This window comes from Bufo gargarizans, chromosome 4, assembly GCF_014858855.1.
Source record: "Bufo gargarizans isolate SCDJY-AF-19 chromosome 4, ASM1485885v1, whole genome shotgun sequence".
In the NCBI taxonomy this organism is placed as follows: Eukaryota; Metazoa; Chordata; class Amphibia; order Anura; family Bufonidae; genus Bufo; species Bufo gargarizans.
The window spans coordinates 339,743,651-339,771,442 of NC_058083.1; the positions used below are offsets into that span (position 1 = coordinate 339,743,651).

The 27,792-nt window shown below is 45.4% G+C and overlaps 1 protein-coding gene across 4 annotated transcripts in view; it reads left to right on the forward strand.

Annotated features, from left to right (window-relative positions):
• Window positions 1-23,109, forward strand: part of MAP3K4 (mitogen-activated protein kinase kinase kinase 4) — a 205,622-nt gene extending 182,513 nt beyond the window's left edge. For all 4 annotated transcript variants that reach the window (XM_044292179.1, XM_044292181.1, XM_044292180.1 and 1 more), the window contains 5 exons: window positions 1,496-1,655; window positions 3,199-3,321; window positions 3,814-3,920; window positions 19,667-19,846; window positions 22,123-23,109. In XM_044292179.1, the coding sequence (XP_044148114.1) occupies window positions 1,496-1,655; window positions 3,199-3,321; window positions 3,814-3,920; window positions 19,667-19,846; window positions 22,123-22,143 (591 nt within the window). In that variant the 3' untranslated portion in view covers window positions 22,144-23,109. The remainder of the gene's footprint in view (window positions 1-1,495; window positions 1,656-3,198; window positions 3,322-3,813; window positions 3,921-19,666; window positions 19,847-22,122) is intronic.
• Window positions 23,110-27,792: the final 4,683 nt, after the last annotated feature.

Here is a 27,792-nt window from a genome sequence, read left to right on the forward strand (position 1 = left end):
CTGCCGTCGGCTCATTCGCCAATGCTGCAGCGCTGGCCAATCACAGCGCTCAGCTCATAGCCTGAGAGAGAGCTGAGCGCTGTGATTGGCCAGCGCTGCAGCATGGGAGAAGGAGGCGCCGGCAGGTTCCCCTGGGTGGAGCCTAACTGTAAAGATACCGGAGGCAATTACCGGAGAACGGAGCGGCGCCCAGGTATACCAGTAAGTGCAGGGGGGTCCCTGGGCGCCGCTCTACATGCCTGTATACTTTAAAAGTTTAATTCTGATGAAAGGTCCTCTTTAAGGTCTAAACCACTGGCAACAAAAGGGAGTACACCCCTAAGTGAAAATTTACAAATTGTGCCCAATTAGCCATTTTCCCTCTTTGGTGTCATGTGACTCGATAGTGTTACAAGGTTTCAGGTGTAAATAGGGAGCAGATGTGTTAAATCTCGTGCTCTCGCACTCTGGGATCTAGTAGCACTTACTATTTTTCCTGTGCGCCGCTCCGTTCGCCCGCTGTGCCCCTGTTAAATTCTCCCGCCTGGTATGCTAATTAATAGCATTGGAACAGGGAGGAGACGTCAGGGTTTCTCAATGGGCATATCCTTCTTCCTGGCTGTAGCGCGGTCTAATCACAAAGGAGAGCGTCACAGCCAGGGAGAAATAAAAGATATCACCTTCTCCCTGGCTGTGGCGCTCTCCTTTGTGATTGGACCGCACTACAGCCAGGGAGAAGGAGACGCCCATTGAGAAACCCTGACGTCTCCTCCTCCCTGTTCCGATACTATTAGCATACCAGGCGGGAGAATTTAATAGTGTCACAGCGGGTGAACGGCTCGGCACCCAGGAAAAATAGTAAGCGCTATTAGATCCCTGCTTTATGCCTGACATATATCTGGACCCATGAAAGATCCTCTTTAATGGCTGTGTGTTGTTATTTTGAGGGCACACCAAATTTACACTGTTGTACAAGCTGTATACTGACTACTTTACATTGTATCAAAGTGTCATATCTTTAGTGTTGTCCCATGAAAAGATATAATAAAATATTTGCACAAATTTTAGGGATGTACTCACTTTTGTGAGATAATGTATGTCCTAATTCTATATGTGCTGTATGGTAATTTTTCTGGAATGAAGTTCCTTGCTTTGCATTAAATGTGCTCTAAAAAGTAAGAAAACACACGCAATGCCTTTTTCACCCTCTATAAAGCCGGTACGGTTATAGACGAACAATCTACTTTTAGCCAATTGTAAGTATATATGTCAAACATTTGGCAAAATGAAATGTCGCTTATTGGGTACAATTCTTTTAGTTGTTTTATTCCTTTAGTAGAGCTCTAGGTTATATTAATCATCCAGAGTAGGATCTAAATTACTATGTTTAGTAGGATTTTGTTTACCTTGTCTATTGGGGTTTTGTACTGTTAGTTTTATGTCAACGATGTCAATGATTATTTTTAATAAGCTTTATTGTACTGACCACATTGAGATGCTTTTTCTGTCAATCCAGGAAGAAATGTATATTTTCATGGAATATTGTGATGAAGGTACTTTGGAGGAAGTCTCTAGACTTGGTCTTCAGGAGCATGTCATAAGGCTTTATACCAAGCAGATCACAATTGCAATAAATGTGCTCCATGAACATGGTATTGTTCATCGAGATATTAAAGGTAATGGAAAAGGATTATTTGCAAGATTAATATTGGTAGAAATTGTTCTCTTGTAACAGAGGTTCTTTATATAAGAATTTAGACCACTTGCTATGACACTTGAAATTTATCTCCCGGGGAGCTCCAGCAGCGCTGCGGCCTTCTCACTGTTTACCGCTGGCCCAGGGTCGTCCCGACTAGTATCGACTGGCCTGGGCGGAGCTAAGTTCCATTCAAGTGAACAGAGCTTAGCCCCACCCAGGCCAGTTGATACTGGTTGGGCCAAAGGTTTACTAACAAGACAGCGAGCCTAAGTATGCAGCCAAGGAGTAGCTTAGTGACAACTGTGTCAATGTACTTGAGTGGCCCAGCCAAAGCCCTGACTTGAACCTAATTGAACATTTCTGGAGAGACCTGAAAATGGCTGTCCACTGATAGTCCACATCCAAACTAACAGAGCTTGTGAAAAAAGTATAAAAGGCTTTCTGAATGCACTATACATTGACTCATCCTTCCCTACTCTGCTCCTACTCAGAGTCGGGGCAGATGTAAAGAATAGGTTTTTGCTCTGTTTTTTTTTTTTTTTTGTATGAAACATTTGCTGACTATAAAAATATAATCTAGGACCAGGGAGATGTGTTTGAGGTAATCTCCATTTCACCAAGGTTCCTGTCTTATTCATTTTGAAAGCATCCATAGAGTAGGGAAGTTGGGTGTTTTCCTACTCTATTTAGCCACTCCAGGTATTTGGGAAGTTTGTGGTTAATCACCAGCAGAGCTGAGATGTACTTGATCCTCATAACGCAAAATGAGATAAGCCCGCTCCGTATGTGTCAGGTGCCAGCTGTGTAATATAACTGACTCCCACTGGCAGACCCTCAGCTACCGTAATCAATAGTGACTGCATATCTGAGCAGTTAGAGGGAGGGGGCAGGGTTCTAATTGGTTACTATTTGGGATGAGCGAACTTCATATTTTAAAGTTTGTGGTCGGGTTGGGGTTTATGCTGAATTGCGTTATGGATTCAGTTACCACGGACCATAACGCAATTCTATTACGGAATGCATAAAGGAAAGCCTTTAGAGGCATTCCCTTATTCATTCCATCATAATAAAAGTCTAGAGGACTCCAGCATAGCGAAAACCGGACGGATCCGTTATGCAGGTCATAGACTTCTATTACCTTTATGCATTTCCGTTATGCATTTCGTCATGGAATTGCATTATGGTCCGTGGTAACGGGATCCATAAAGCAATTCAGCATATACCCGAACTAGAAATTCAAAATATATGAAGTTTGCTGATCCCTAGTTACTATCTCAGCCTAAACCGCATAGTATTCTATTGCAGTCTATGGTATAGACTATCAGTAGAAACACATATTTAAGTCCTCTAAGGGGACTAAATGTTACAGTAAAAGGAGAATGTTTTTGAAAATATGGGAAAAATGAAAAAAGAGAACAGATGCCTGACCCTCTAATTTAGGGAATAGAATTAGACAGGAATATGTCTCATCTCTGCCAGACCTAACACCAGTGCTATTTATGCCTTTAATCTGTCAATAGGAGCAAATATTTTCCTGACATCTTGCGGCCTAATAAAATTGGGAGACTTTGGATGCTCGGTGAAGCTGAAAAATAATGCCCAGACTATGCCTGGCGAAGTAAACAGCACACTGGGGACAGCAGGTAAAAGCAGCTATTGTTTTCTTTGGCATTTTGGGGGCATTGTATACTGTCCCATATGCTTGAACTGCCTTTCAAACAAGTATCCTATTTAAAAGCAGCTCTAAAGTTTTTCTGAAACATTTAGGACAGTGGTAGCAAACCTATGGCACGGGTGCCAGATACGGTACTCGGAGCCCTTTCTGTGGGCTGGAAAAAGTCTATGGTGTACCAGCATGCCTTAGACTTTTCCAGGGCTCACTATGAACAGCAGGCAGTGCACTGAATGTAGGGAGGCTATTATAGCTAAATGATAAATTACATGGAAGATATACTATATTGGTATTCAGGTGAAATTCTGTGTTGGCACTTTGCGATAAATAAGTGGATTTTGGGTTGCAGTTTGGGCACTCGGCCTCTAAAAGGTTCACAATCACTGATTTAGGAGATTGCCTGAGTCTTGTAGTAGTACTGTTTTTTTTAAGTGACTAATGTAAACAAAATGTCTTAAAACAGCATACATGGCACCAGAGGTCATCACAAGAGCGAAAGGAGAAGGTCATGGCCGTGCAGCAGACATCTGGAGTCTAGGCTGCGTCCTCATTGAAATGGTTACTGGCAAGGTGAGAGGAATCCAGCACCAAATTGAACTATTTCTGGAAACGCCAGACAATGAGAATCTAATATAACGTTGAAAAGTTATTTCATTATACACTAGTGTTTTGGGAGAATTTTTAAAGCCTAGTTAATCATATGAGCATTATATAGAAATATATGAACAATATAACATTGTTAATTTGTGTATAAATTTCCTTCTAATCCTGAGATATGACGGCTGAGGAGAATGTACTGTACAGCCAATAACAAGTTATTAACCACCTCCCGACCGCTGTACGCACCGATGCGTCCGGGAGGTGGTTGTTTAGTTCCTCCTGGACGCATCGGCGCGTCCTCTCGCAAGACGCGAGATTACGTCACAGCCGGCCCGCGCATGCGCATCGCGGGCCGGCATTTCGCAGAAGACTATTTCGTCAGCAGCCTGCCGGCCACGATCATTGGCTGGCAGGCTGCTGATTTTTAAAAAAACCAATCAGCAGCCATATAACCCCACATATTAGTAAATATGATGGGGTTATATGGCTGCTGTGCTCCTCTGCTCCTTCTTTTGGTCGGTTGGTTCCAGCAGAGGAGCAGAGGAGCACATCATTACTGTGAGTACCCACCACACCACATTTAGCCCCCAGATCACCCCAATTAACCCTTTGATCACCCCTTTTATCCCCCCCTGTCAATCACTAGTGAAAGGAAAAAAGTGATCAGTGCAAACTGTCACTTTTTTTTTTCACTGTTATTGACCGTTAGGTTTTAGGTATAGTTTAGGTCCCTTGGTTAGGTAGTTAGCGATCAGTTAGCGCCCAGCCCACCGCACCGCAGTCCGTTATTCGCTAATTAGCGTATCGCTAATCAGCATTTATACTTTTATAGTATCTGAAAGTGATCAAAACTGATCACGGTCAGATCTATAATAGTACTAGTGTCACTTTAGTTCGCCCTCCACCCAAAACGCAGTGTTTGCCCGATCAGGCCTGATCGGTCGCCCACACGTGCGTTCGCCCACACCCGCCCCACCGCAGTGACAAAAAATTATTTTTTTTTTTGATCACTGCACATTCACTTTACACGCACTGCGGCGATAAAAAAATCAGTTTTGATATTTTTTATCAACCGCAGCAGCCTCCGGTACTTCGCTAGCCTCCCATTTGTAAGACAGGCTTGCTTTTTTTTTCTTGGGTAGTCTCAGGGAATACCCCTAAATTTAGTTGCCCACATGTCAAACAGGGGGTATTCCTCTGAAGAGGCCTACAGGCTTCTGACCCAGTCGGATGAGGAGTGGGAACCCTCATCTGATGAATCCAGCGGGTCAGAATACGAACCTGTAGAAAGCAGTGGCTCTCTGACCCAAAGTTCGGACGAGGAGGCTGAGGTCCCTGATAGCAGCAGGCGTACCCGGCCCCGTGTCGCTAGACCACAGGTTGCGCAGGATCCGCTTCAAGAGCAGCAGAGTGGGGCTGGTGCTGTCGGATTACGTGGTGAGGCATACACCAGCAGCCCAGCCCTTCCTGGACCTAGTACCAGCACTGCCGTACAACCTGGTGAAGTAGCGAGCACCAGAAGGGCAGTTGAAGCTGGTACGGTGGCACGTGCAGTAGTGACCCCGTCGCAGCCACCGCAAAGACGTGCCCGTAGAGCCCCTAGAATCCCAGAGGTGCTGGCAAACCCTGATTGGCAGTCCCCAACTTCAGCCGCACCCGTAGTTTTCCCTTTCACCGCCCAGTCTGGAGTTCGGGTTGAGACAGCTCAGATCGATTCGGCCCTGGGATTTTTTGAGCTGTTCTTGACTGCGGAGCTTTTAGACTTAGTCGTGGCAGAGACAAACAGGTATGCCACACAATTTATCACCGCTAACCCGGAAAGCTTTTATGCCCAGCCTTTCCGGTGGAAACCAGTCCAAGTTTCCGAATTTAAAACTTTTCTGGGCCTCCTCCTCAACATGGGCCTGACAAAAAAGCATGAATTGAGGTCATATTGGTCCACGAACCCGATTCATCACATGCCCATGTACTCTGCTGCTATGTCCAGGACACGATTTGAGGTCATCCTGCGTTTCCTGCACTTTAGCGACAACACCGCCTCCCGTCCCAGGGGCCACCCTGCTTTTGACCGGCTCCACAAAATTCGCCCCCTCATAGACCATTTCAACCAGAAATTTGCAGATTTGTATACCCCTGAGCAAAACATCTGCATAGACGAGTCCCTAATACATTTTACCGGGCGCCTTGGCTTCAAACAATACATCCCAAGCAAGCGCGCCCGGTATGGGGTCAAATTGTATAAGCTCTGTGAAAGGGCCACAGGCTATACCCACAAATTTCGGGTCTATGAGGGAAAAGATCAGACCCTGGAGCCGGTCGGTTGCCCTGACTACCTGGGGAGCAGTGGGAAGACAGTTTGGGACTTGGTGTCACCCTTATTCGGCAAGGGGTACCATCTTTATGTGGACAATTTCTACACAAGTGTGGCCCTCTTTAGGCATTTGTTTCTAGAACGGATTGGCGCCTGTGGTACCGCGCGAACTAGTCGCGCGGGCTTCCCCCAACGGCTCGTTAGCACCCGTCTTGCAAGGGGGCAGAGGGCCGCACTGTGTAACGAAGAACTGCTCGCGGTGAAATGGAGAGACAAGCGTGACGTTTACATGCTCTCCTCCATTCACGCAGACACGACAATACAAATTGAGCGAGCAACCCGTGTCATTGAAAAGCCCCTCTCAGTCCACGACTATAACCTCCACATGGGAGGGGTCGACTTCAATGACCAGATGTTGGCTCCGTATTTAGTTTCCCGACGCACCAGACGCTGGTATAAGAAGGTGTCTGTATATTTAATTCAATTGGCTCTGTACAATAGTTTTGTTCTCTACAGTAAGGCTGGGAGAACTGGATCCTTCCTCAAATTTCAGGAAGAGATCATCGCGAACCTCCTGTATCCAGGAGGTTCCGTGGCCCCATCCACCAGTGTAGTTAGCCGTCTACACGAGCGACACTTCCCCAGTGTCGTTGCTGGTACCTCAAACCGACCGCCACCCCGAAAAAAATGTCGTGTCTGTAGCAGGAGTGGAATAAGGCGTGACACCCGCTATTTCTGTCCTGACTGTCCCGACCACCCTGCCCTATGCTTAGGGGAGTGTTTCCGAAAGTACCACACACAGGTACACCTAGCATAGGGATCACATCTCACCAGGATAGGCACACAGGGCTATTAGGGCCCATTCACTCACAGCTGCTGCAAACGTCTCCTTTCACATGGGACAAAGTGCATAACGCACTTCGCCACATCTTTGGGCGATTTGCGCTTTGCACATTGACCCATGGGGAAGGAGAGGTTTGTTCTATAAAGGTAAAAAAAAAAAAAAAAAAAACAGGTAAGCAAACAGGTTAATGTTTAGTTCCAAAAGTTAAAGTTACATGTTCTGTTCCAAAGTTAATAAAAGTATTGCGTTGTGGCCTGGTTTTTTCTTTTTTTTTTTTTTTTTGTCTTTTTACCTTCCAGGTGGACCAACCGATCTACTAGCTGCAGCACCGATGTGCATTCTGACAGAAGCATTGCGCTGCTGTCAGATTACACGCAAGTCGGTGTATGCGGCGCTGCAAGACGGGATTTTCTCCTCTGCAGTGACAGATACGTTTGCCAAGGCATACGAGCTGAGGAGGAGGCGGCGTTCCTATGCTTTGGCAAGCATTTTGTATATATATATATATATATATATATATATATATATATATATATATATATATATAAAAAATCCCGGCAATGATTTATTCATCCACATCGATTGATGCGAATGGAGAAATCTGGTTTGCCAGGGCATACGAGCTAAGTGGGTATGGATGTAGGGCGGAGCTCCTATGTCCTGGCAGACGCCTTTCCCCTCCATTTTTTTTTTTTGGCAGAGATTTTTTCATCCACATTGATCGATGCGAATGAAGAAATCTGTGCCGTTCATTTTTTTCTTTCAGCCCAGAGGCTGAACGGAAAAAAAAATCTCATTACCTGTATGCTCAATATAAGGAGAATAGCAGAAACTCCTAATGCTGGCCATACATGTAATGATTGCGGAGACCCTCAAATGCCAGGGCAGTACAAACACCCCACAACTGACCCCATTTTGGAAAGAAGACACCCCAAGGTATTTGCTGAGGGGCATATTGAGTCCATGAAAGATTGAAATTTTTGTCCTAAGTTAGCGGAAAGTGAGACTTTGTGAGAAAAAACAAAAAAAAATCAATTTCCGCTGACTTATGCGAAAAAAAAAAAAATTCTATGAACTTGCCAGGCCCCTCATTGGATACCTTGGGGTGTCTTCTTTCCAAAGTGGGGTCACATGTGGGGTATTTATACTGCCCTGGCTTTTTAGGGGCCCTAAAGCGTGAGAAGAAGTCTGGGATCCAAATGTCTAAAAATGCCCTCCTAAAAGGAATTTGGGCCCCTTTGCGCATCTAGGCTGCAAAAAAGTGTGACACATCTGGTATCGCCGTACTCAGGAGAAGTTGGGGAATGTGTTTTGGGGTGTCATTTTACATATACCCATGCTGGGTGAGAAAAATATCTTGGTCAAATGCCAACTTTGTATAAAAAAATGGGAAAAGTTGTCGTTTGCCAAGATATTTCTCTCACCCAGCATGGGTATATGTAAAATGGCACCCCAAAACACATTCCCCAACTTCTCCTGAGTACGGCGATACCAGATGTGTCACACTTTTTTGCTGCCAAGGTGGGCAAAGGGGCACATATTCCAAAGTGCACCTTTCAGATTTTGCAGGCCATTTTTTACACATTTTGATTGCAAAGTACTTCTCACACATATGGGCCCCTAAATTGCCAGGGCAGTATAACTACCCCTCAAGTGACCCCATTTTGGAAAGAAGACACCCCAAGGTGTTCTGTGAGGGGCATGGTGAGTTCCTAGAATTTTTTATTTTTTGTCGCAAGTTAGTGGAATATGAGACTTTGTAAGAAAAAAAAACATCATCATTTCTCGTGCATGGCATTGGGGGACACAGCACCATGGGTATATGTCCAACTACCACTAGGAGGCACTAGACACAAAAAGTGTTGGCTCCTCCCAGGTGGGCTATACCCTCTCCACAGGCACGAGGCTATTCAGTTTTAGTCTAGTGTCCGTAGGAGGCAGACCTGTCCTGCTTTTTTGCAGGTTCTGCTGTTTTTTATTTTTATTCTTTTCTTTTTTCTCTCTTCCGCAGGTCTCGGTGTTCTCCACCGTTATACCTGCTGCAGGCTGGGGCTCCATCGTGTTCCACTTTAGTTGCCCCCCTGCGGGCGCGTACTTCGGTACCATCGCCGGTCACCCAGTCCCCACGGACTGCATCCGCAGTGGCTTGCCGGCATTCCCACGGTTTCCGTGTTGAGTCTGCCGAAGGGGTGACCCTGCTGCGCCCGAAGACATCGGATGGTGAGTATATCTGATGGTGAGTATACTCCCCTGTCCCTGTGTCCCTGCCCCAGGGTTAGGTTCCCTCCTGTGGCCAGGGGGATGGGATCCACCTTAGCTGGGGGTCCTGGGGAGCCTCCATCTTCCCCCTAGCCAACCCCCCCTTTTTTCTGGGGGGGGTTATATTCTTGTTTCCCCTCCCTTCTCTTCCCCCTTGGTTGGTCTTTTCTCTCCTCCCTAGCCACACAGTCTTCTCCCTGGCTTCTCCGCTACTTTAGTCCCCGGCTTCTGCCGGGACTAGGCCTCATCTTCTGTGGCCCGTTCCCGGCTCCCAGGTGCTCCGTTTGCCCTGATCCACCTGTCCCTAGGTGACGCTTCTCCCCCCCTACCCTCCTCACCTATTTTTATGATTCGGTGGGCCCTCTGTCGGCCGCGGTTTGCCCCGCCCCCCTCGCTCCATTCCCGGCCGCCTTAATAAATCGAGGCCCCGGCTTTTGGGCCTGCTAGGCCGCAATCTTCCCGGCCCCTCCTCCTTGCTTCCCGGGCTTTTCTGAGCCCCGCCCGGCCCTTGGGAGGGGCTATCTCTTCACCCTTTCCTGGGCTAACGTGTTTTTTCTGCTGAAGGGGGTGGTTAACCCCTTCCCTCCCCTCAATTGCTTCATGTCCCCTGCAGCCCTACTGACCACCTCTTTTGGGGGGACAAGCTGCTGCAGCGCCTCTTTGGGGGAACAGGGCGTCCGGGTCAGGATAGACAGCCTCTGCTGGCTGCTTTTTGAGCATCTCCTCTCCCAGCCTCTCCTCGGTCGCCACGTGTTTTCACGTGCGTCCGCTGTCTGCACCTCTCTGGGTCTAACAATGGCTGCCGTGCGGTCAGCCTGTCCCTGCTGGGTGCAGTACCTCTTCCCAGATCCTTTCCCCGAACAATCCCTTTGTGTCGGTCCCCCATGAATGGGCTCCCTCCGTGTCAATGCCATGGGAACCTTGACCGCCTCTCCCTGGCGGTGTCGCTGGCCGCTACCAATCCAAATTGCGGCCACCTCTGCCCTCCCAGGGTCCTCCCTGCAGATGGGGCACGCTCAGTTAGGGGTACCTGCACCCGGGTTCGGCTAGGGGTAGCTCACGGTACTCCCTCGGGTGGTCTCAACGGGGTACCACCCCTCCTCGGCATCCTCGGATCCCCCCCAGGACAGGCCTGAGGCTGGTGACGAATCCTTCCTGTCACCCCATCCGTTGCCTCTGGGGACACCTCTGCGCCGATTCCCTCGGAACAGAGCATCAGGCGGTCTTCCTCCATACAGAAGCCCTCTGGGAGGTCAAGACGAATGTGGACGGAGGAACCTTTCCTACCCAGGGTTGGTATCCCCTCTAGTGGATTTTCGGATGGTGCTCCCCTGACCGCACAGGTATTCAACCGCACAGGTAAGGCAGCCGTCCCCGTGTTTAGCATACTGAGTCACCTACGCGGTGTCTCTGATACGTACGCCTTCTCCTTAACAGGGGGATTCCTGCACCACTGCCATAGGCTGTCCCTGACAAGCCTTCCTGGTTCCCCTATACCAGGGGCTATCCTCTACACATTTGAGAGTGTTTCCACAGGGTCCCCATCCTGGTGGTGGTGTTCGCCACTCTACCTCATTACAGGGGGTTCCTGTTCTGGGCAAGCGGTTAGCTCGGCTATCGCCTCCTGTAGGTTGGGGAGTTAAGAGCAATTGTACAGCTGCCTTGCCCCTTTTCATAGGTAGTGTACCTACACCTACTCCAGATGCTGAAGCCATTACTCCTGGCTGGCTCTGGGGTGTTCCATACAGCACTATTTCTCCCTTCCGGGCGAGATGTACAGGCCACTTCGATTGCCGTTGCAATTGCACCTGTCTGTTCCCAGCCACTTTGCTCCCGTCATAGGTAGAGTATCTACGCCATCTCCTGATGCTGTAGCCAATTCCCCTGGCTGGCGCTATGGTGTTCCGTGCGGCACTATTTCTCCCTTTCTGGCGAGATTTACAGGCCGCCTTTAATTGCCGTTGAAATTGCACCTGTCTATTCCCAGCCATTTTGCTCCCTTCATAGGTAGAGTACCTACGCCATCTGCGGTGCTGTGGCCGATACCCCTGGCGGGCTCTATTGTCTTCCAGGCGGCAACATTTCTCCCTACGGGCGAGATATAGAGGCCACTTTCTATTGCCATAGAGTTGCCCCTGTCCGGTTCAGTTACACCTGTCTGTTCCCTGCCACCTTGATCCCTTAACAGGTAGAGTACCTGCACCATCTCCGGATGTGGTAGCCGTTCCTCCTGTCCGGCTTTATGGTGTACCATGTGGCATTTTCTCTCCCTTACAGGACGAGATTTTGAGGCCTCCTCCAGTTGCCGTGGCCATTGCACCTACCTCATCATAGTGTGCACCAAACAGCCATCTTACTTCCTTCATAGGTAGAGTTCCTGAACCGTCTTTGATGCTGCAGCCGTTACACCTGTCTGGCTTCTATGGTGTACTATGCGGCCCTGTTTCTGTTGCCATTGCACCTACCTGATTGTAGTGTGCACCTGTCTTGTTCTTTGTGGTACCGTGCGGCCCTATGGGTTCCATTGTTGACGCAGTTGCTGTTGCACCTCTCTGGGTCTGGGGTGCACCATGCGGCCACATTGCTTCGATCTTAAATGAAGTTCCTCTTCACAGCCATATTTCTACTTTACAGGTTGTGTACCTGTACCCTCCGAATGCTGTCGCATCCCCAGATGCTGTGGCTATGTTTCCACTCTCCTTGATCGGCAACATGCAGCCACTTTACCTTTATTTTAGGCGTGTGTTTGTAGTACCCCAAGTGCTGGGCCCTATGGTGCGATCTGTGGCCCAGACAGTTTCTTTCTTACTAGGTGTTTTCTGCCCACGGGTTCTAATCTGTGCTGCAGATGTTGGTTCCATCCGTTTGGTTCTTCCATACGTCTGCCACTCCGTTACTGTCGTCCTCATTGGTCTCCTTGTGCCGCTCAAGGCACTGTCAGCACCAGGTCACCCTTGTTCAGCATGTGCATGGTTACCATATCTGGCAGGGGTGGGTCAGCCCATCCCCCACCTTATCGGTCTAGTGCTGCTTCTGGTAGCTCCAGTATATGACTGATCTGTCTGGTCCGGCGGGTGGTCCTCATTCAACCTCCTACTCCATGGCCAGGTGGTTGTTGGCCTTTGTGCTAGAGTTGCTCTTGCTTTCTCTTTAAGGTCCTACGGTATGCTGTGCTCCGCGTTACCCCATGTTATAGGGGAGTACTCACATTGTTTCCTATTGCTGAGCGGGCCATTCCTGGTGTAGTACAAGGATCTCCACTGGATCTTCTACCTTGTTTGGACATGTAGCTGGTGAGCATCGGCCGCGGCAGCGGTTTTCGGTCATCGCTGGATGTCCGCCTCACGGTATCCTTCTGGGTCCACGGCTTTTTTTCGTCGCTGGACGTCCTCCCTGACGGGTCAAGGACAGGACCACTGAGCGCCACACATCTGTCTGAATTTTCAGCTGATTGCTCTGGTATCGGTCAGGGCCCCGTAGTTCCTTCTGGGTCCAGGTGTTTTCGGTTTTCCCTTGTATTTTATGCTTGGTTGCACTACATGGCGGAGGGACGTTCCCCTTGGACCTTGCCGTCGTCTGTACCTATCAGGTACTTTCTCCCCCCTGCGAGTTTTCTGTATGCCGGTCGCAGCTGGTTTCTACATTTCTATGTAGGCTACCCCGGTTTTTTCATGGCGACTTCTGCATTCCTTATGCATATCGATGTCTGTCGTTTTGTGGTACCTCCGAGCTGCTGTACTTGCCCTCTCTGGGACAATGTTTACGGTTTGCTGGTCAATGTTTTTGGTGCGGCTAGTTGTCCATGGCCAATGTCCCTTCCCCTATGGCGGTTTCTTTTCGCCTTTCCTGGATATGCTGGCTTGCGTTGTCTTCCGGTGGTTCAGCTCCTGGTTCCTTGTGACCCCATCTGGGTACTCCTTTCTGGAGTCCCTGTCCCTGTTCATTTGAGGTCCTCTTGGGATTTGTCTTTTTTTCCATCCTCCCACGTCAAGTACCTGGTATTGAGTGGTTTGGTGCTACGGTTTGCAATTCCACCGTATGGTCTCCTTCGGGAGGGACCTCCTCCTGTTGTAGACCCCTTCCTCCTTAGGCTGTTTGGAGTGCTCTTCTTCTACTCCCATGTCTGTCAGTCCAGTGTGTTCCTGCCAAGGTTGCCTGGGCCTGTCTCTGGTTCCTTTTTTCCATGATACTTCACATGCCCAGAGTTTCCTCTGGTCTTGCGCTTTACAGTGCTATCTTGTTTTCGGAGGCTTGTGCCTCGTTTCCTGTTTTTGGGGACGCAGGAGCGATCGTTCTTTGTTCCTGGCTTTTACCTACAACCCCCTCCTTCTCCAAGGGTTGGCAGTTTCCTCTAGCAGCCTTGGGTTTTCGCCTTTACATGGGGCGCTTGGCTTCTTCACCTGGCCTTGCGGTGAGGGGAGTCCTTCTCCCTTCACATGTGAGCCTTGCTATGGCTTCCCTCACTCGTTTGGTTTCCAGTGCTTCCCTGTTTCTTTTCTCCCCTGGCCTTTCAGGGGATGGCCACAGGTTTATGGGTCTGAGACAATGTAGGGCGTTGGGTCGATCCAACACGCAGTGCTGTCCTAATTTTATTTTTTTTTCTCCAGCCCTTGGCTGCGCTTGGTGTTCCCTTTTGCCACCTTCTTGCGTTTGGGATTTTCTTCCAGACATTTGTCCTGGGGTGCTGGCAGTCTTCCCTGCTTCTTCTGAGGTTTCTTCCTTGTTATGAGACCTCTTGCCCATTCCGTGTTTTTTCCTGTTGGGTCACATGGTCACATTCTCCTGCACCTGTATGCCCAGCCGGTGGCACGTCTCTTCTTTTCCCACCCTCAGGGACTGCTTTGGAACGTCCCATGGTGCTGTGTCCCCCAATGCCATGCACGAGAAAATTGGATTTTTTGTACTCACCGTAAAATCCTTTTCTCGTAGTAGGCATTGGGGGACACAGATCCCACCCTATGTTTTTACTTCCGCTTCTCCGGGCTGGTCTCTTGATCTTTCCCGGTACGGGAGTTGTTGGTTCCTTGCTTTTCTTCTCTCTCCTACTGCTTTTGGTACAAACTGAATAGCCTCGTGCCTGTGGAGAGGGTATAGCCCACCTGGGAGGAGCCAACACTTTTTGTGTCTAGTGCCTCCTAGTGGTAGTTGGACATATACCCATGGTGCTGTGTCCCCCAATGCCTACTACGAGAAAAGGATTTTACGGTGAGTACAAAAAATCCAATTTTTCCGCTAACTTGTGACAAAAAAAAAAAAATTCTAGGAACTCGCAGTGCCCCTCACGGAATACCTTAGGGTGTCTTCTTTCCAAAATGGGGTCACTTGTGGCGTGGTTATACTGCCCTGGCAATTTAGGGGCCCAAATGTGTGAGAAGTACCTTGCAATCAAAATGTGTAAAAAATGCCCTGCAAAATCCGAAAGGTGCACTTTGGAATATGTGCCCCTTTGCCCACCTTGGCAGCAAAAAAGTGTGACACATCTGGTATCGCCGTACTCAGGAGAAGTTGGGGAATGTGTTTTGGGGTGTCATTTTACATATACCCATGCTGGGTGAGAAAAATATCTTGGTCAAATGCCAACTTTGTATAAAAAAATGGGAAAAGTTGTCGTTTGCCAAGATATTTCTCTCACCCAGCATGGGTATATGTAAAATGACACCCCAAAACACATTCCCCAACTTCTCCTGAGTACGGCGATACCAGATGTGTCACACTTTTTTGATGCCAAGGTGGGCAAAGGGGCGCATATTCCAAAGTGCACCTTTCGTATTTCACCGGTCATTTTTTACAGATTTTGATTGCAAAGTACTTCTCACACATTTGGGCCCCTAAATTGCCAGGGCAGTATAACTACGCCACAAGTGACCCCATTTTGGAAAGAAGACACCCCAAGGTATTCCGTGAGGGGCATGGCGAGTTCCTAGAATTTTTTATTTTTTGTCGCAAGTTAGTGGAATATGAGACTTTGTAAGGAAAAAAGATAAAGAAAAAAAAATCATAATTTTCCGCTAACTTGTGACAAAAAATAAAAAATTCTAGGAACTCGCCATGCCCCTCACGGAATACCTTAGGGTGTCTTCTTTCCAAAATGGGGTCACTTGTGGTGTAGTTATACTGCCCTGGCAATTTAGGGGCCCAAATGTGTGAGAAGTACCTTGCAATCAAAATGTGTAAAAAATGCCCTGCAAAATCCGAAAGGTGCACTTTGGAATATGTGCCCCTTTGCCCACCTTGGCAGCAAAAAAGTGTGACACATCTGGTATCGCCGTACTCAGGAGAAATTGGGGAATGTGTTTTGGGGTGTCATTTTACATATACCCATGCTGGGTGAGAAAAATATCTTGGTCAAATGCCAACTTTGTATAAAAAAATGGGAAAAGTTGTCTTTTGCCAAGATATTTCTCTCACCCAGCATGGGTATATGTAAAATGACACCCCAAAACACATTCCCCAACTTCTCCTGAGTACGGCGATACCAGATGTGTCACACTTTTTTGCTGCCAAGGTGGGCAAAGGGGCGCATATTCCAAAGTGCACCTTTCGTATTTCACCGGTCATTTTTTACACATTTTGGTTGCAAGGTACTTCTCACACATTTGGGCCCCTAAATTGCCAGGGCAGTATAACTACCCCACAAGTGACCCCATTTTGGAAAGAAGACACCCCAAGGTATTCTGTGAGGGGCATGGTGAGTTCCTAGAATTTTTTATTTTTTGTCGCAAGTTAGTGGAATATGAGACTTTGTAAGAAAAAAAAAAAAAAAAAAATCATCATCATTTTCCGCTAACTTGTGACAAAAAATAAAAAGTTCTATGAACTCACTATGCCCATCAGCGAATACCTTAGGGTGTCTACTTTCCGAAATGGGGTCATTTGTGGGGTAGTTATACTGTTTGGGCATTGTAGAACCTCAGGAAACATGACAGGTGCTCAGAAAATCAGAGTCGTTTCAAAAAGCGGAAATTCACATTTTTGTACCATAGTTTGTAAATGCTATAACTTTTACCCAAACCATTTTTTTTTTGCCCAAACATTTTTTTTTTATCAAAGACATGTAGAACTATAAATTTAGCGAAAAATTTATATATGGATGTCGTTTTTTTTGCAAAATTTCACAGCTGAAAGTGAAAAATGTCATTTTTTTGCAAAAAAATCGTTATATTTTGATTAATAACAAAAAAAGTAAAAATGTCAGCAGCAATAAAATACCACCAAATGAAAGCTCCATTAGTGAGAAGAAAAGGAGGTAAAATTCATTTGGGTGGTAAGTTGCATGACCGAGCGATAAATGGTGAAAGGAGTGTAGTGCCGAAGTGTAAAAAGTGGCCTGGTCATGAAGGGGGTTTCACCTAGCGGGGCTGAAGTGGTTAAAGGGGTTGTCCGGGATTGAGGACATTGCTCTAATAGTACAAGTGTGGCATACACATTACATACAAGCATGTAGTACCTTTGGCACCGATTTCTGCAGCCCCATTTTCATCTTTTAAATTCATGGCCGGAAGTTACTGTTTTTTCTTCTCCACGTTGACGTACCGGGTCCCTTGCAGTCAAGCAAAGCTTCCTCTTCCGCTGCTCAACGAGCCCGGTGTCGTCACTGGCAGCATAAGTAATTTATGCAGAGTGGACGGAGGGGTGGTAACTAGGCTGGCTGACCATGCGCTGAGCCCCGCCCCTCCAGTCCGGTGATGTCACCGGGCAAGGAGCTTTAGAATGAATGGAGGTAAATATTGATGAGGGGTCGGAGTTACAGCGGAGCAGAGAGACAGCTGTAACCACCTGATGCTGCGGTGCCCCAGGATCCACAGGGCAGTGCAACCAGAACTTAAGGAAAGATAAACAGATATATAAACAATGAGTGGGCGACCGTTGGAGCGACATAGAAGTGGCGAAAATAGCAGAAAATATATAGAGGCCTTTATTTAGATGTACATTGTGAGTAAACTATTTTTTTTTTTTTACATTTGGTCCCAGATAAGTCTCTTCCTTGGCCTGTGATGTCACATGGTATAGAGCAGGGGAGCTGAGCAGATTTATGTATACAGTATTTTTCAAATTGTAAGACGCACCTACGATTTAGAGGAGGAAAATAAATATTTTTCATTAGACCCCCAATCCTTATCAGACGTCCGATCAGACTCCCATCAGCTTCAGATCAAATCCCAGATAAGACTGCTAAAAGACCTCAGATCTGGCACTCGCTGCTCCCTGGTCGTCGTCGTCCTGCCTGCGCTGCATGTGACGTGATGTCGCCCAGCGTTGGGTCATAGTGCACGCCTACGTGCACTATGTCCTGGCGCTGTACGCAGAATACAGTGCAGAGTGGGGCACAGAAGAAGAACAGGGAGGGCCAGTGCAGCTCTTTCTTTACCGCTCCCTGTGCCTCCTGCATACTAATGTCAGCTTTCATAATGGAAGCGGTCATTGGCATTCACACTATAAGACAACTGCCATTTTTCCCCTCGTTTTGGGGGGAAAAAATGTGCATCTAAGGGTCTATTCAGGCATGCGTAGTGCATTGCGGATCCGCAATACCAGTGTCCGGCACCCCCATAGAACTGCCTATTCTTGTCCGCAATTGCGGACAAGAATAGGACATGTTCTATTTTTTTCCGGAGCCGCGGACCTGAAGATCCGGGGGGTGCGCTCTGGGAATACGGATGCGGAGAGCACATAGCATCCATTCCATCCCCATAGAGAATGAATGGGTTCGCACCTGTTCCGCAATTTTCGGAACGGATGCAAACCCATTATACGGACGTGTGAATGGAGCCTTAAAGTTTTGGATTTTTTAAATGTAGCTTTACTTGAAATGTATTTATTTAAATATAGGTTGATTCTGAGCTTATAAGCCATGTGGGTGTTCTTATTCAGTGATTGATGGCTATAATAGTATCCACACTCATACAGGGAAGGCTGTCAGTCACTGAAATAACTCCTAAGCCCAGAATGAGCAGAGATTTAAATGCTTAAATTACTTAAGTTTTATTGATTCTTTCCCTACAAAACTACAGTGTTTCACCAAAAATAAGACATACCCATAAAATAAGCCGTAGCAGGATTTCTAAGTATTTGCGCAATACAAGCCATACACCGAAAATAAGACATAGTTATGGGCGTGGCTAAGCGTACCGGCGTGGACCAGTAAAGAAGACTGGCAGCCATTCTGATCTGCCCTATCGTGACAGCTGCTATCTCGGAGGTGACCGGAGAGGTGCGGGCAGCCCCATCAACAAGGCCAGCTCCCCCTGTCAGGTATCGGTCCTTCTGTGCGTGCTGCAAGCTGAGGCGTAGAGGGAGACATAGAAAGTAAAAGTCTCCCCACAAACACCAGTAAAGCTGCTGCTCCCCAACACTGATCAGCAAGAGTCTGTGGGTCTCTCTCACCCCCACAAACACCAGGGGAGATTGTTGTACCATACTTAATAAAAATAAGACATTCCCTGAAAATAAGCCATAGTGTGTCTTCTTGAGGAAAAATAAATACAGGTATGAGAGTACACGGGTATGTAATAATCTGTTCCTAGAGCTCCTCCTGCTCTACCCCATGCTGATTGCATACATTGCATTGCGTTTTCATGGGGACAGGCTCCCTTTAAATGAATGAATGAGACTGCCCTGCTATACAATGTACGGTGCTGTGCTTGGTATATTATGAAGAGTACGAGCCTGCAGCATTTTCAAACAGCTGATCGGCAGAAGTTTGAACCCCCTTTTTAAAGGGGTTGTCTCGTCATGGACAATAGGGGCATATCGCCAAGATATGCCCCCATTGTCTTATAGGTGCGGGTCCCACCTCTTGGACCCGCACCTATATAGAGAACGGAGCCCCGTAAGTGAAGGAGGGCGCACTGCACATGCGCAGCCGCCCTCCATTCATCTTCTATGAATGGAAGCGGGGGTCGTGCATGCTCGGCACGGTCCCATTCACTTCTATGGTGAGCTGGCTTGGTGGTGGCCGGACCGCAGTACTCCAGCAGCCACCTTGCAGTGCTCCGTTCTCTATATAGATCCTAGCTATATGCCCCCTTTGTCCATGATGAGACAACCCCTTTAACGGGGAGGGGAGAAAGTTTTGCATGCAAGGAGACCTTGAACAAAGTTCCAACGCTGATGTGAACAAGCCCTGAATTGCAACTAGTATCTAGCTAACCTAATTCTAACCTGGCAGTAAATAATGTGAATCTTCAGGATGGTTACAGTAAAAAAAAAAAATCTTTTGTGTGTGTTTTTCTTATTTATTTTTTTATTGTAAAAGTAAACTGGATGCTTAAAATGTTTATCTTTTGTTTTCCTATGGAACAGAGGCCATGGCATGAATATGAACACAATTTCCAGATTATGTACAAAGTAGGTATGGGACACAAGCCTCCCATTCCAGATCGTTTGAGCCCAGAAGGTAAAGATTTCCTTTCTCACTGTATGGAAAGTGATCCAAAGAAGCGATGGACGGCTAGCCAACTACTGGACCATGCTTTTGTCAAGGTTTGTGACTGCATGGGGATCTATGGTTACTTAAAGGGGTTTATCCCATGACTAAAGTAAAAAATAATCATATAGGACATGACAATCTCTTTCTAACCAGCCCTGTACCTCTCATGGATCCAGATCTCCCCATTCATTGCTCTGCTAGATTTATAGCTGACAACTGAGGAGGAGTGTCTTATGGAGGATATTGAAGGATAATACTGAGCATGAGACATTTTATGTCCACTGCTGTTTACATTTGGCAGATTTATTGTTTAAATTGCTGCAACTGAAAATCCATTTTTATTTATCGGAATTTGATTGTTTCATAGGAAGTGTATGAACTACACTCATTGACAAAAAAAATAATAATGCACCGAGATGGAGTTGTTGAATTTAAAGGCCATCTGTCAGCAGATTTGTATCTGAAACTGGTTGACCTGTTCTATGTACACTTGGCAGATGAAGGCATCTGTGTTGGTCCCGTGTTCATATGTGCCTTCATTGATGGAAAAAAAGTTTTAAAATATTCAAATGAGCCTCTAGGACCAACAGGGTCATTGCCATTACTCCTAGAGGCATCACTCTTTCTGCAACTGCCGCACCCTCTCCACTTTAGTTGGAGAACCAGGCAGTAAAAACAACAGAATACCGGGCCCTGTCAATCAAAGTGCAAAGGGTGCAGCAGCTGTAGAGAGAGCTGAGCATCTAGGAGTAACGGCAACACCCCCCGTTGTTCCTAGAGCCTCATTTGCATATGTTAAAACATGGGACCAATACAGATGCCTTGAGTTGCCAATCGCATATGCAACGGGTCAGCCAGTTTCATAGGGACAAATCTGCTGACAGATGCCCTTTTTAAATGAGTCTTTATATGTGTAAATGTAATGAGGATATATGCTAATGATTACAATATTAGAGTGAACGGATATGTTCATTGGGGAAAGCTGTCCAATTGAAAGGAGGCCTTGGGCTGCCTCTGTACCAGTGAGATATGTTTGGGCATGGAAGCATAGAGGTTCCATATGGTATCTTGCAGCTCATTTGCTCACAGATGTTGCAGCTGGGCCTCGTAATTCTAACCTCCCACTTGGTTCCGTCAATGCTTGATTGGCGGGCAGGCAGGCAAAGGAAGTGTTGCAATCTGGTGGAGACATTCTTGGAAAATGCTTGCTTTGGGTGGGCGAGCATTATTCTGATGAAAAATGCTAGTTGGAAGCCCTGCTATGAGAGGCAACACATGTGGCCGCAGGATGTCCTGCACACATCGCTGGGCTGTGTCCCTCGTATCGCTACTAGGTCTGTTGTATGCAATGGCTTCCTAGATCATCACTAGCAGTTGGAACAGTGTGTCGCTCCTTAGAAAAGGAAAGATAGAAACACCCACCATGCAGTCTCCATACTCAAACCTACAGTTGATGCTAAAGATGATACGGTTCTATTCCATAGCAGTCCAGGTTTCTTGTTCACTACACCATTGCAAATGCGGCCTGCTGTCAATGGCAGGACTTGTAATGGGTGCCGTGACACCACATTTCCTCCTTCTAAGCACCAGAAAATTGTTTGGGCATTGGTGTATAATAAAGTTGCCACCTGTGTTTGGATGGTAAACAATGAAACTGTGAGAGCTGCTCATGCTTGTCAGCAGATCAAATGATCCTCTCTAGTGGTGGTCTGCCTCCATCGGCCTGAGCCTGTTCAGTGTGTGCATGCTCTCAATGCTCCTAACAGCTAGGTCAGAACAGCAATAAAGCCAAAAAAAACCACCAACAGTTAGTTGTGTATGTTAATTATCAAGTACAGCAGATCAAATAAACAATGGAAACCAGTGTCACTGTTCTCACCTATTGGGAAACAAGTAAGTGACCATGTAAGTTATATAAAGGTATGCCTTTGGCAACAAGTCATGCAGTTAAACCTTCAAAAATTGACACTCTGCATAATTATAATCAAAAATGCATTACTAAACAATACAAGGAAATAATTAGAAAGATTTAAAAACAACAGTGCAGGTAAGATGGTGACATCATTGGAGGGGACCATGTGGGCAATATCGTATATCAGTCAATTATCAAACCGCCAAAAGTAAAGTGCAAGTGCAAATACTGGCTAAAGTGACATTGAAAAAACTATAGTGTTACCCATAGTGTGTCTCCTTCGAGGATGATGCCACCCCCGGACGAAGGATCTCCGAAACGCACGTCGAGGTTGAAAAGCTGCATTGAAATTTCGAAAAACATGCTAGAATTTTTAATGCAAACATCTTAATTGCCTCTTCTCCTTCTTGTGGACAGGTTTGCACAGATGAAGAATGAAGCTGTCAAGAAGATATGGCCTAATAGATTTCAGCAAGTCATCTCTTAATCACTACTGTATGTAATATTTACATAAAGACTACGCTGAGGAACACAGTGCAACGTCATGTAATACCGTGACTTAAGACTGCACAGGTGGCAGCCGTCACTTCTCCTGCTGCTGCTCTCATACATGTTGTTTGGCACATTTTCTTCATGTGACAATGTCCCGCACGTATTTTTTGTTTTTATAAAAGCTGCATGTTTCGGTGAAGTGCCATTACTACTGTACATGGACCATTGTGTTTTAATTTGTTCTCTGGCTTATTTCTCATATGAATGAGAACTGTAATAAACATAGTACTGTTTTCAACTTATCAAGCTCTGACGCAAGTTGTAGTATTACCATGCATTCTGGACCTTGTAAATGTTTCTACTTCCCGATTGTCGAGTGCACTGTGAACCTATCATTCTATGGCCAGCTACAGATTTGTTATGCAAGAAAAAAAAAAAAAGTTCTCTCAGTTGGAAAAACATTTTCTTAATAAATGGTTTATTTTAGGACATCTAAGTATTTTGTTGCTGCTTATATGGAAATATGGAATGGGTTCATGGAGGGTAACAGGGTAAAGGAAACCTTAGTTTTAGTATTTCTAGAAAGCAATTGTCTGCATGTACGACGGGCTGATCGGGCAGGTGCAGGAGCTGCACCCCCCCACCCCCCAGTCAGTGGCAGGGGTCCAGCAGTCACTGATAGCCGGACCCCTGCTGTGTGCGCCAGCATCAGTGAAAACACAGATGCCGGCGCATTAACCCTCGCACTGCCGCAATCAGTGCTGACCGCAGCACGTGCGGGATCCTATCGAGTATGTGTGGCCATCGGGTCCTTGCGCTGCTGTGACGGGGACCCGATGGCAGGGAAGGCAGCCCGATGCCTTCCGTGACAGCCTGTGAGATCCAGCCCCCTGGATCTCACAGGAAGCAGGCTGAAGTATATTACACAGTGTAATACACTTACAGCCAATGGATCACAATACAGAAGTATTGTGATGCATTGTAAAGGGGATCAGACCCCCAAAATTTGAAGTCCCAGAGTGGGACAAAAAAAAGTGAAAAAAGAAGTAAAAAATAAAGTTTTCAACAAAAAAAAAGTTTCAAATGAAAAAATATATATAAATGCTTCCTTTTTCCAAAATAAAGTAAATAAAAAATAGGGGGATAAAAGTAGACATATTAGGTATCGCCGCGTCCATATCGACCGGCTTTATAAAAATACCTATCCCCTCAGATGAACACACTAAAAAAATGTAATAAAAACTGTGCTAAAAAAAAAAACTTTGTACCTTACATCACAGAAAGTGCAACACCAAGCGATCAAAATAGTACCAATCTAACTGTCACCTCATCCCGCAAAAACTATCAAAAGATTAAAATAAAAAACTGGCTTTCAGACTATGGAGACACTAAAACATGATTTATTTATTTTTTCAAAAATGCTTTTAACCACCTCAGCCCTCCTAGCTTAAACCCCCTTTATGACCAGACCACTTTTTACAATTCTGCACTACACTACTTTCTCGGTTTATTGCTCGGTCATACAACTTACCACCCAAATGAATTTTACCTCCTTTTCTTCTCACTAATAGAGCTTTCATTTGATGGTATTTCATTGCTGCTGACATTTTAACTTTTTTTTTTATATTAATCAAAAATGACCAAAATTTTTGCAAAAAAAATGAAATTTTTCACTTTCTATTGTAAAATTTTTCAAATAAAACTACATTTCTATATAAATTTTTCTCTAAATTTATTGTTTGACATGTCTTTGATAAAAAAAAAATGCAATAAGTTAATATTTATTGGTTTGGGTAAAAGTTATAGCGTTTACAAACTATGGTGCAAAAAAATTAATTTACGCACTTTGACTTTCTGAGCACCTGTCATGTTTCCTGAGGTTCTACAATGCCTAGACTGTAGAAACACCCCACAAATGACCCCATTTCGGAAAGTCGACACCCTAATGTATTCGCTGATGGGCATAGTGAGTTCATGGAAGTTTTTATTTTTTTGTCACAAGTTAGCGGAAATTGAATTATTTTTATTTTTTCTTACAAAGTCTCATATTCCACTAACTTGTGACAAAAAATAAAATTTTACATGAACTCACCATACCCCTTAAGGAATACCTTGGGGTCTTTTCTTTCTAAAATGGGGTCACTTGTGGGGTACTGCCCTTGCATTTTAGGGGCCCTAAAGCATGAGAAGTAGTTTGAAATCCAAATGCGTAAAAATGCCCTGTGAAATCCTAAAAGTACTCATTGGAATTTGGGCCCCTTTGCGCACCTAGGCTGCAAAAAGGTGTCACACATGTGGTATCGCCGTACTCAGAGGAAGTAGGGCAATGTGTTTTGGGGTGTAGTTTTACATATATCCATACTGTGTGTGAAAAATATCTCTCTAAATGACAACTTTTTACTTTTTTTTTTTTATACAAAGTTGTCAATTTACTGGGATATTTCTCTCACCCAGCATGGGTATATGTAAAAATACACCCCAAAGCACATTGCCCTACTTCTCCCGAGTACGGCGATACCACGTGTGACACTTTTTTTGGCACAAGTTAGCGGAAATAGTTTTTTTTTTTTTGTTTAGTTGTTTTTGTGTTTTTTTTGTTTTCTCTCTCACAAAGTCTCCCTTTCCGCTAACTTGGGACAAAAAGTTCAATCTTTCATGGACTCAATATGCCCCTCAGCGAATGCCTTGGGGTGTCTTCTTTCCAAAATGGGGTCATTTGTGGGGTGCTTGTACTGCACTGGCATTTGAGGGTCTCTGCAATCATTACATGTATGGCTAGCATTAGGAGTTTCTGCTATTCTCCTTATATTGAGCATACGGGTAATGAGATTTTTTTTTTCCGTTCAGCCTCTGGGCTGAAAGAAAAAATGGAAGGCACAGATTTCTTAATTCGCATCAATCAATGTGGATGAAAAAATGTCTGCCAAAAAATGTGCAAAAAAAAAAAAAAAAAAGAGGGGAAAGGCGTCTGCAAGGACATGGGAGCTCCGCCCAACATCCAAACCCACTCAGCCCGTATGCCCTGGCAAACGCGATTTCTCTATTCACATCAATCGATGTGGATGAATAAATCATTGCCGTAATTTATTTATTTTTTATATACAAAGTGCAAATGCAAAATATTTGCCAAAGCATATGAACACTGCCCCTCAGCTCATAAGCCTTGGCAAACGTATCTTTTTTGCTGCAGAGGAGAAATCTCGTCTTGCAGCACCGCATACACCGACTTTTGTGTAATCTGACCGCAGCGCAATGCTTCTGTCAGAATGCACATCAGTGCTGCAGCTGGTTGATCGCTTGGTCCACCTAGAAGGTAAAAAAAAAGCGAAGTACAGGAAGCCGCTGCGATTGATAAATATCAAAACTGATTTATTTTTTTATCGCCGCAGCGCTTGTGTAGTGATTGTGCAGTGATAAAAAAAAAAATTGATAATTTGTCACTGCGGCGGGGCGGGCGTGAGTGAACACACGTGTGGGCGACCGGTCAGGCCTGATCGGGTAAACACTGCGTTTTGGGTGAAGGGCGAGCTAAGGTGACACTAATACTATTATAGATCTGACTGTTATCAGTTCTGATCACTTACAGATACTATAAAGTACCAATGCTCATTAGCGATACGCTAATCAGTGAGTGCGGTGGGCTGGGCGCTAACTGAAACTAACTACCTACCAAAGGAGCCTAAACTAACCAAAACCTAACAGTCAATACTGGTGGAAAAAAAAAGTTACAGTTTACACTAATCACTTTTTTCCCTTTCACTAGTGATTGACAGGGGTGATCAAGGGGTTAATTGGGGTGATGGGGGGGGGGTGATCTGGGGCTAAATATGTAGTGCTTGGTGTACTCAATGATGTGTGCGTTCTGCTGGGACCAACCGATGAAAAGGACCCAGCAGAGACATTGTATTGTACAGTGACAATAAAGGCATCTTATCTTAGAGAGCACAGAAGCCATTTAACACATATTTATAAATATAATGTGTTATATGGCTGGTGGTTCGTTATTTTAAGTCCCCAACCTGCCAGCGCTGATCATAGGCTGGTGAGCAACTCCTTGTGCGCCTTTTGCCGACCCGTACTGTGCATGTCCGGGTCATCTCGCGTCTCGTGAGATGATGCGTCAAGGAGGAATAACCCGGCCGCCCGCAGGACGCATCCCTGCGTTAGGTGGTTGGGAGGTCGTTAAGGTGAACACCGTAAAAAAATAAATAAAAAAAAGGCTAAAAAATACTTTTTATTTTTTTTGGTCACCTTACATCGCAAAAAGTGTAATAGCAAGCAATCAAAACGTCATATGCACCGCAATATAGTGCCAAACCGTCATCTCATCCCGCAAAAATTATACCCCATCTAAGACAATAACAAAACATATATATATATATATATATATATATATATATATCTGTCAGACTATGGAGACACTAAAACATTAATTTTTTATTTTTTTTTGTAACAAAAATATTGTGTAAAATGCTAAGAAATAATAAAAAAAAGTATATATATTAGGTATTGCCATGTCCGTAACAACCTGCTATATAAAAATATCACATGACCTTACCGCTCAGGTGAACGCCGTAAAAAAATAAAAATTGTTTTTTTGTCACCTTACATCGTAAAAAGTGTAATGGCAAGCGATCAAAAAGTCTTATTTACCCCAAAATGGTACCAATCAAACCGTCATCTCATCCCACAAAAAATTAACCCCTACCTAAGACAATTGCCCCAAAAGTAGGGCTCTCATAGAATGGCAACACAAAAACAAGATTTTATTCCATTCAAAAATGATTTCACTTTGTAAAACTTACCCAATATGTCTATCATTTTTGTTATCGCCGTGTCCGTAACAACCTGCTCTATAAAAATATCACATTATATGCCCCCTCAGGTAAATGGCGTAAAAAAATATATATATATATATAAAAAAATGCCAAAACAGCCATTTTTTTTAACCCTGCCCCACAAAAAGTTTAATACCAAGCGATCAAAGTCTTATGTACCCCAAAATGGTACCAATCAAACAGTCACCTCATCCTGCAAAAACTGAGCCCCCACATAAGACAATCACTTAAAAAATAAAAACAAATGGCACCCATAAACCTATCCATTAAAATCTGCGCTGCAAAAGCCATATTGCGCTCCTTTCTTTTTGATTCCTGCCATGTTCCCCCACAGCAGTTCACCACCACATATGGGGTGTTGCCGTGTTCAGGAGAAAATGGGTAAAACATTTTGGGTGCTTTTTCTCCTGTTACCCCTTGTTAAAATGAAAAATGTGGGACTACAACAGCAACATTTTATTGGAAGAAACGAAACTTCAATTTTACAGCCGTGTTTCCAAATTCTGTAAAATACTTAGTTACCCCCCCCCCCCCCCTTTAATATATTCTTTAAGGAGTGTAGTTTCCAAAATGGGGTCACTTTTTGAGGGTTTTCACTGTAGGGGTACATCAGGTTCTCTTCAAATACAAAATGGTGTCTAAAACCCATTCTTTGCAAGATCTGCCTCTAAAATCCATATGGTGCTCCTTTCCTTCTGACTACTGCCACATGCCCATAGAGCAGTTTACCACCACATATGGGGTATTTCTGTAAACA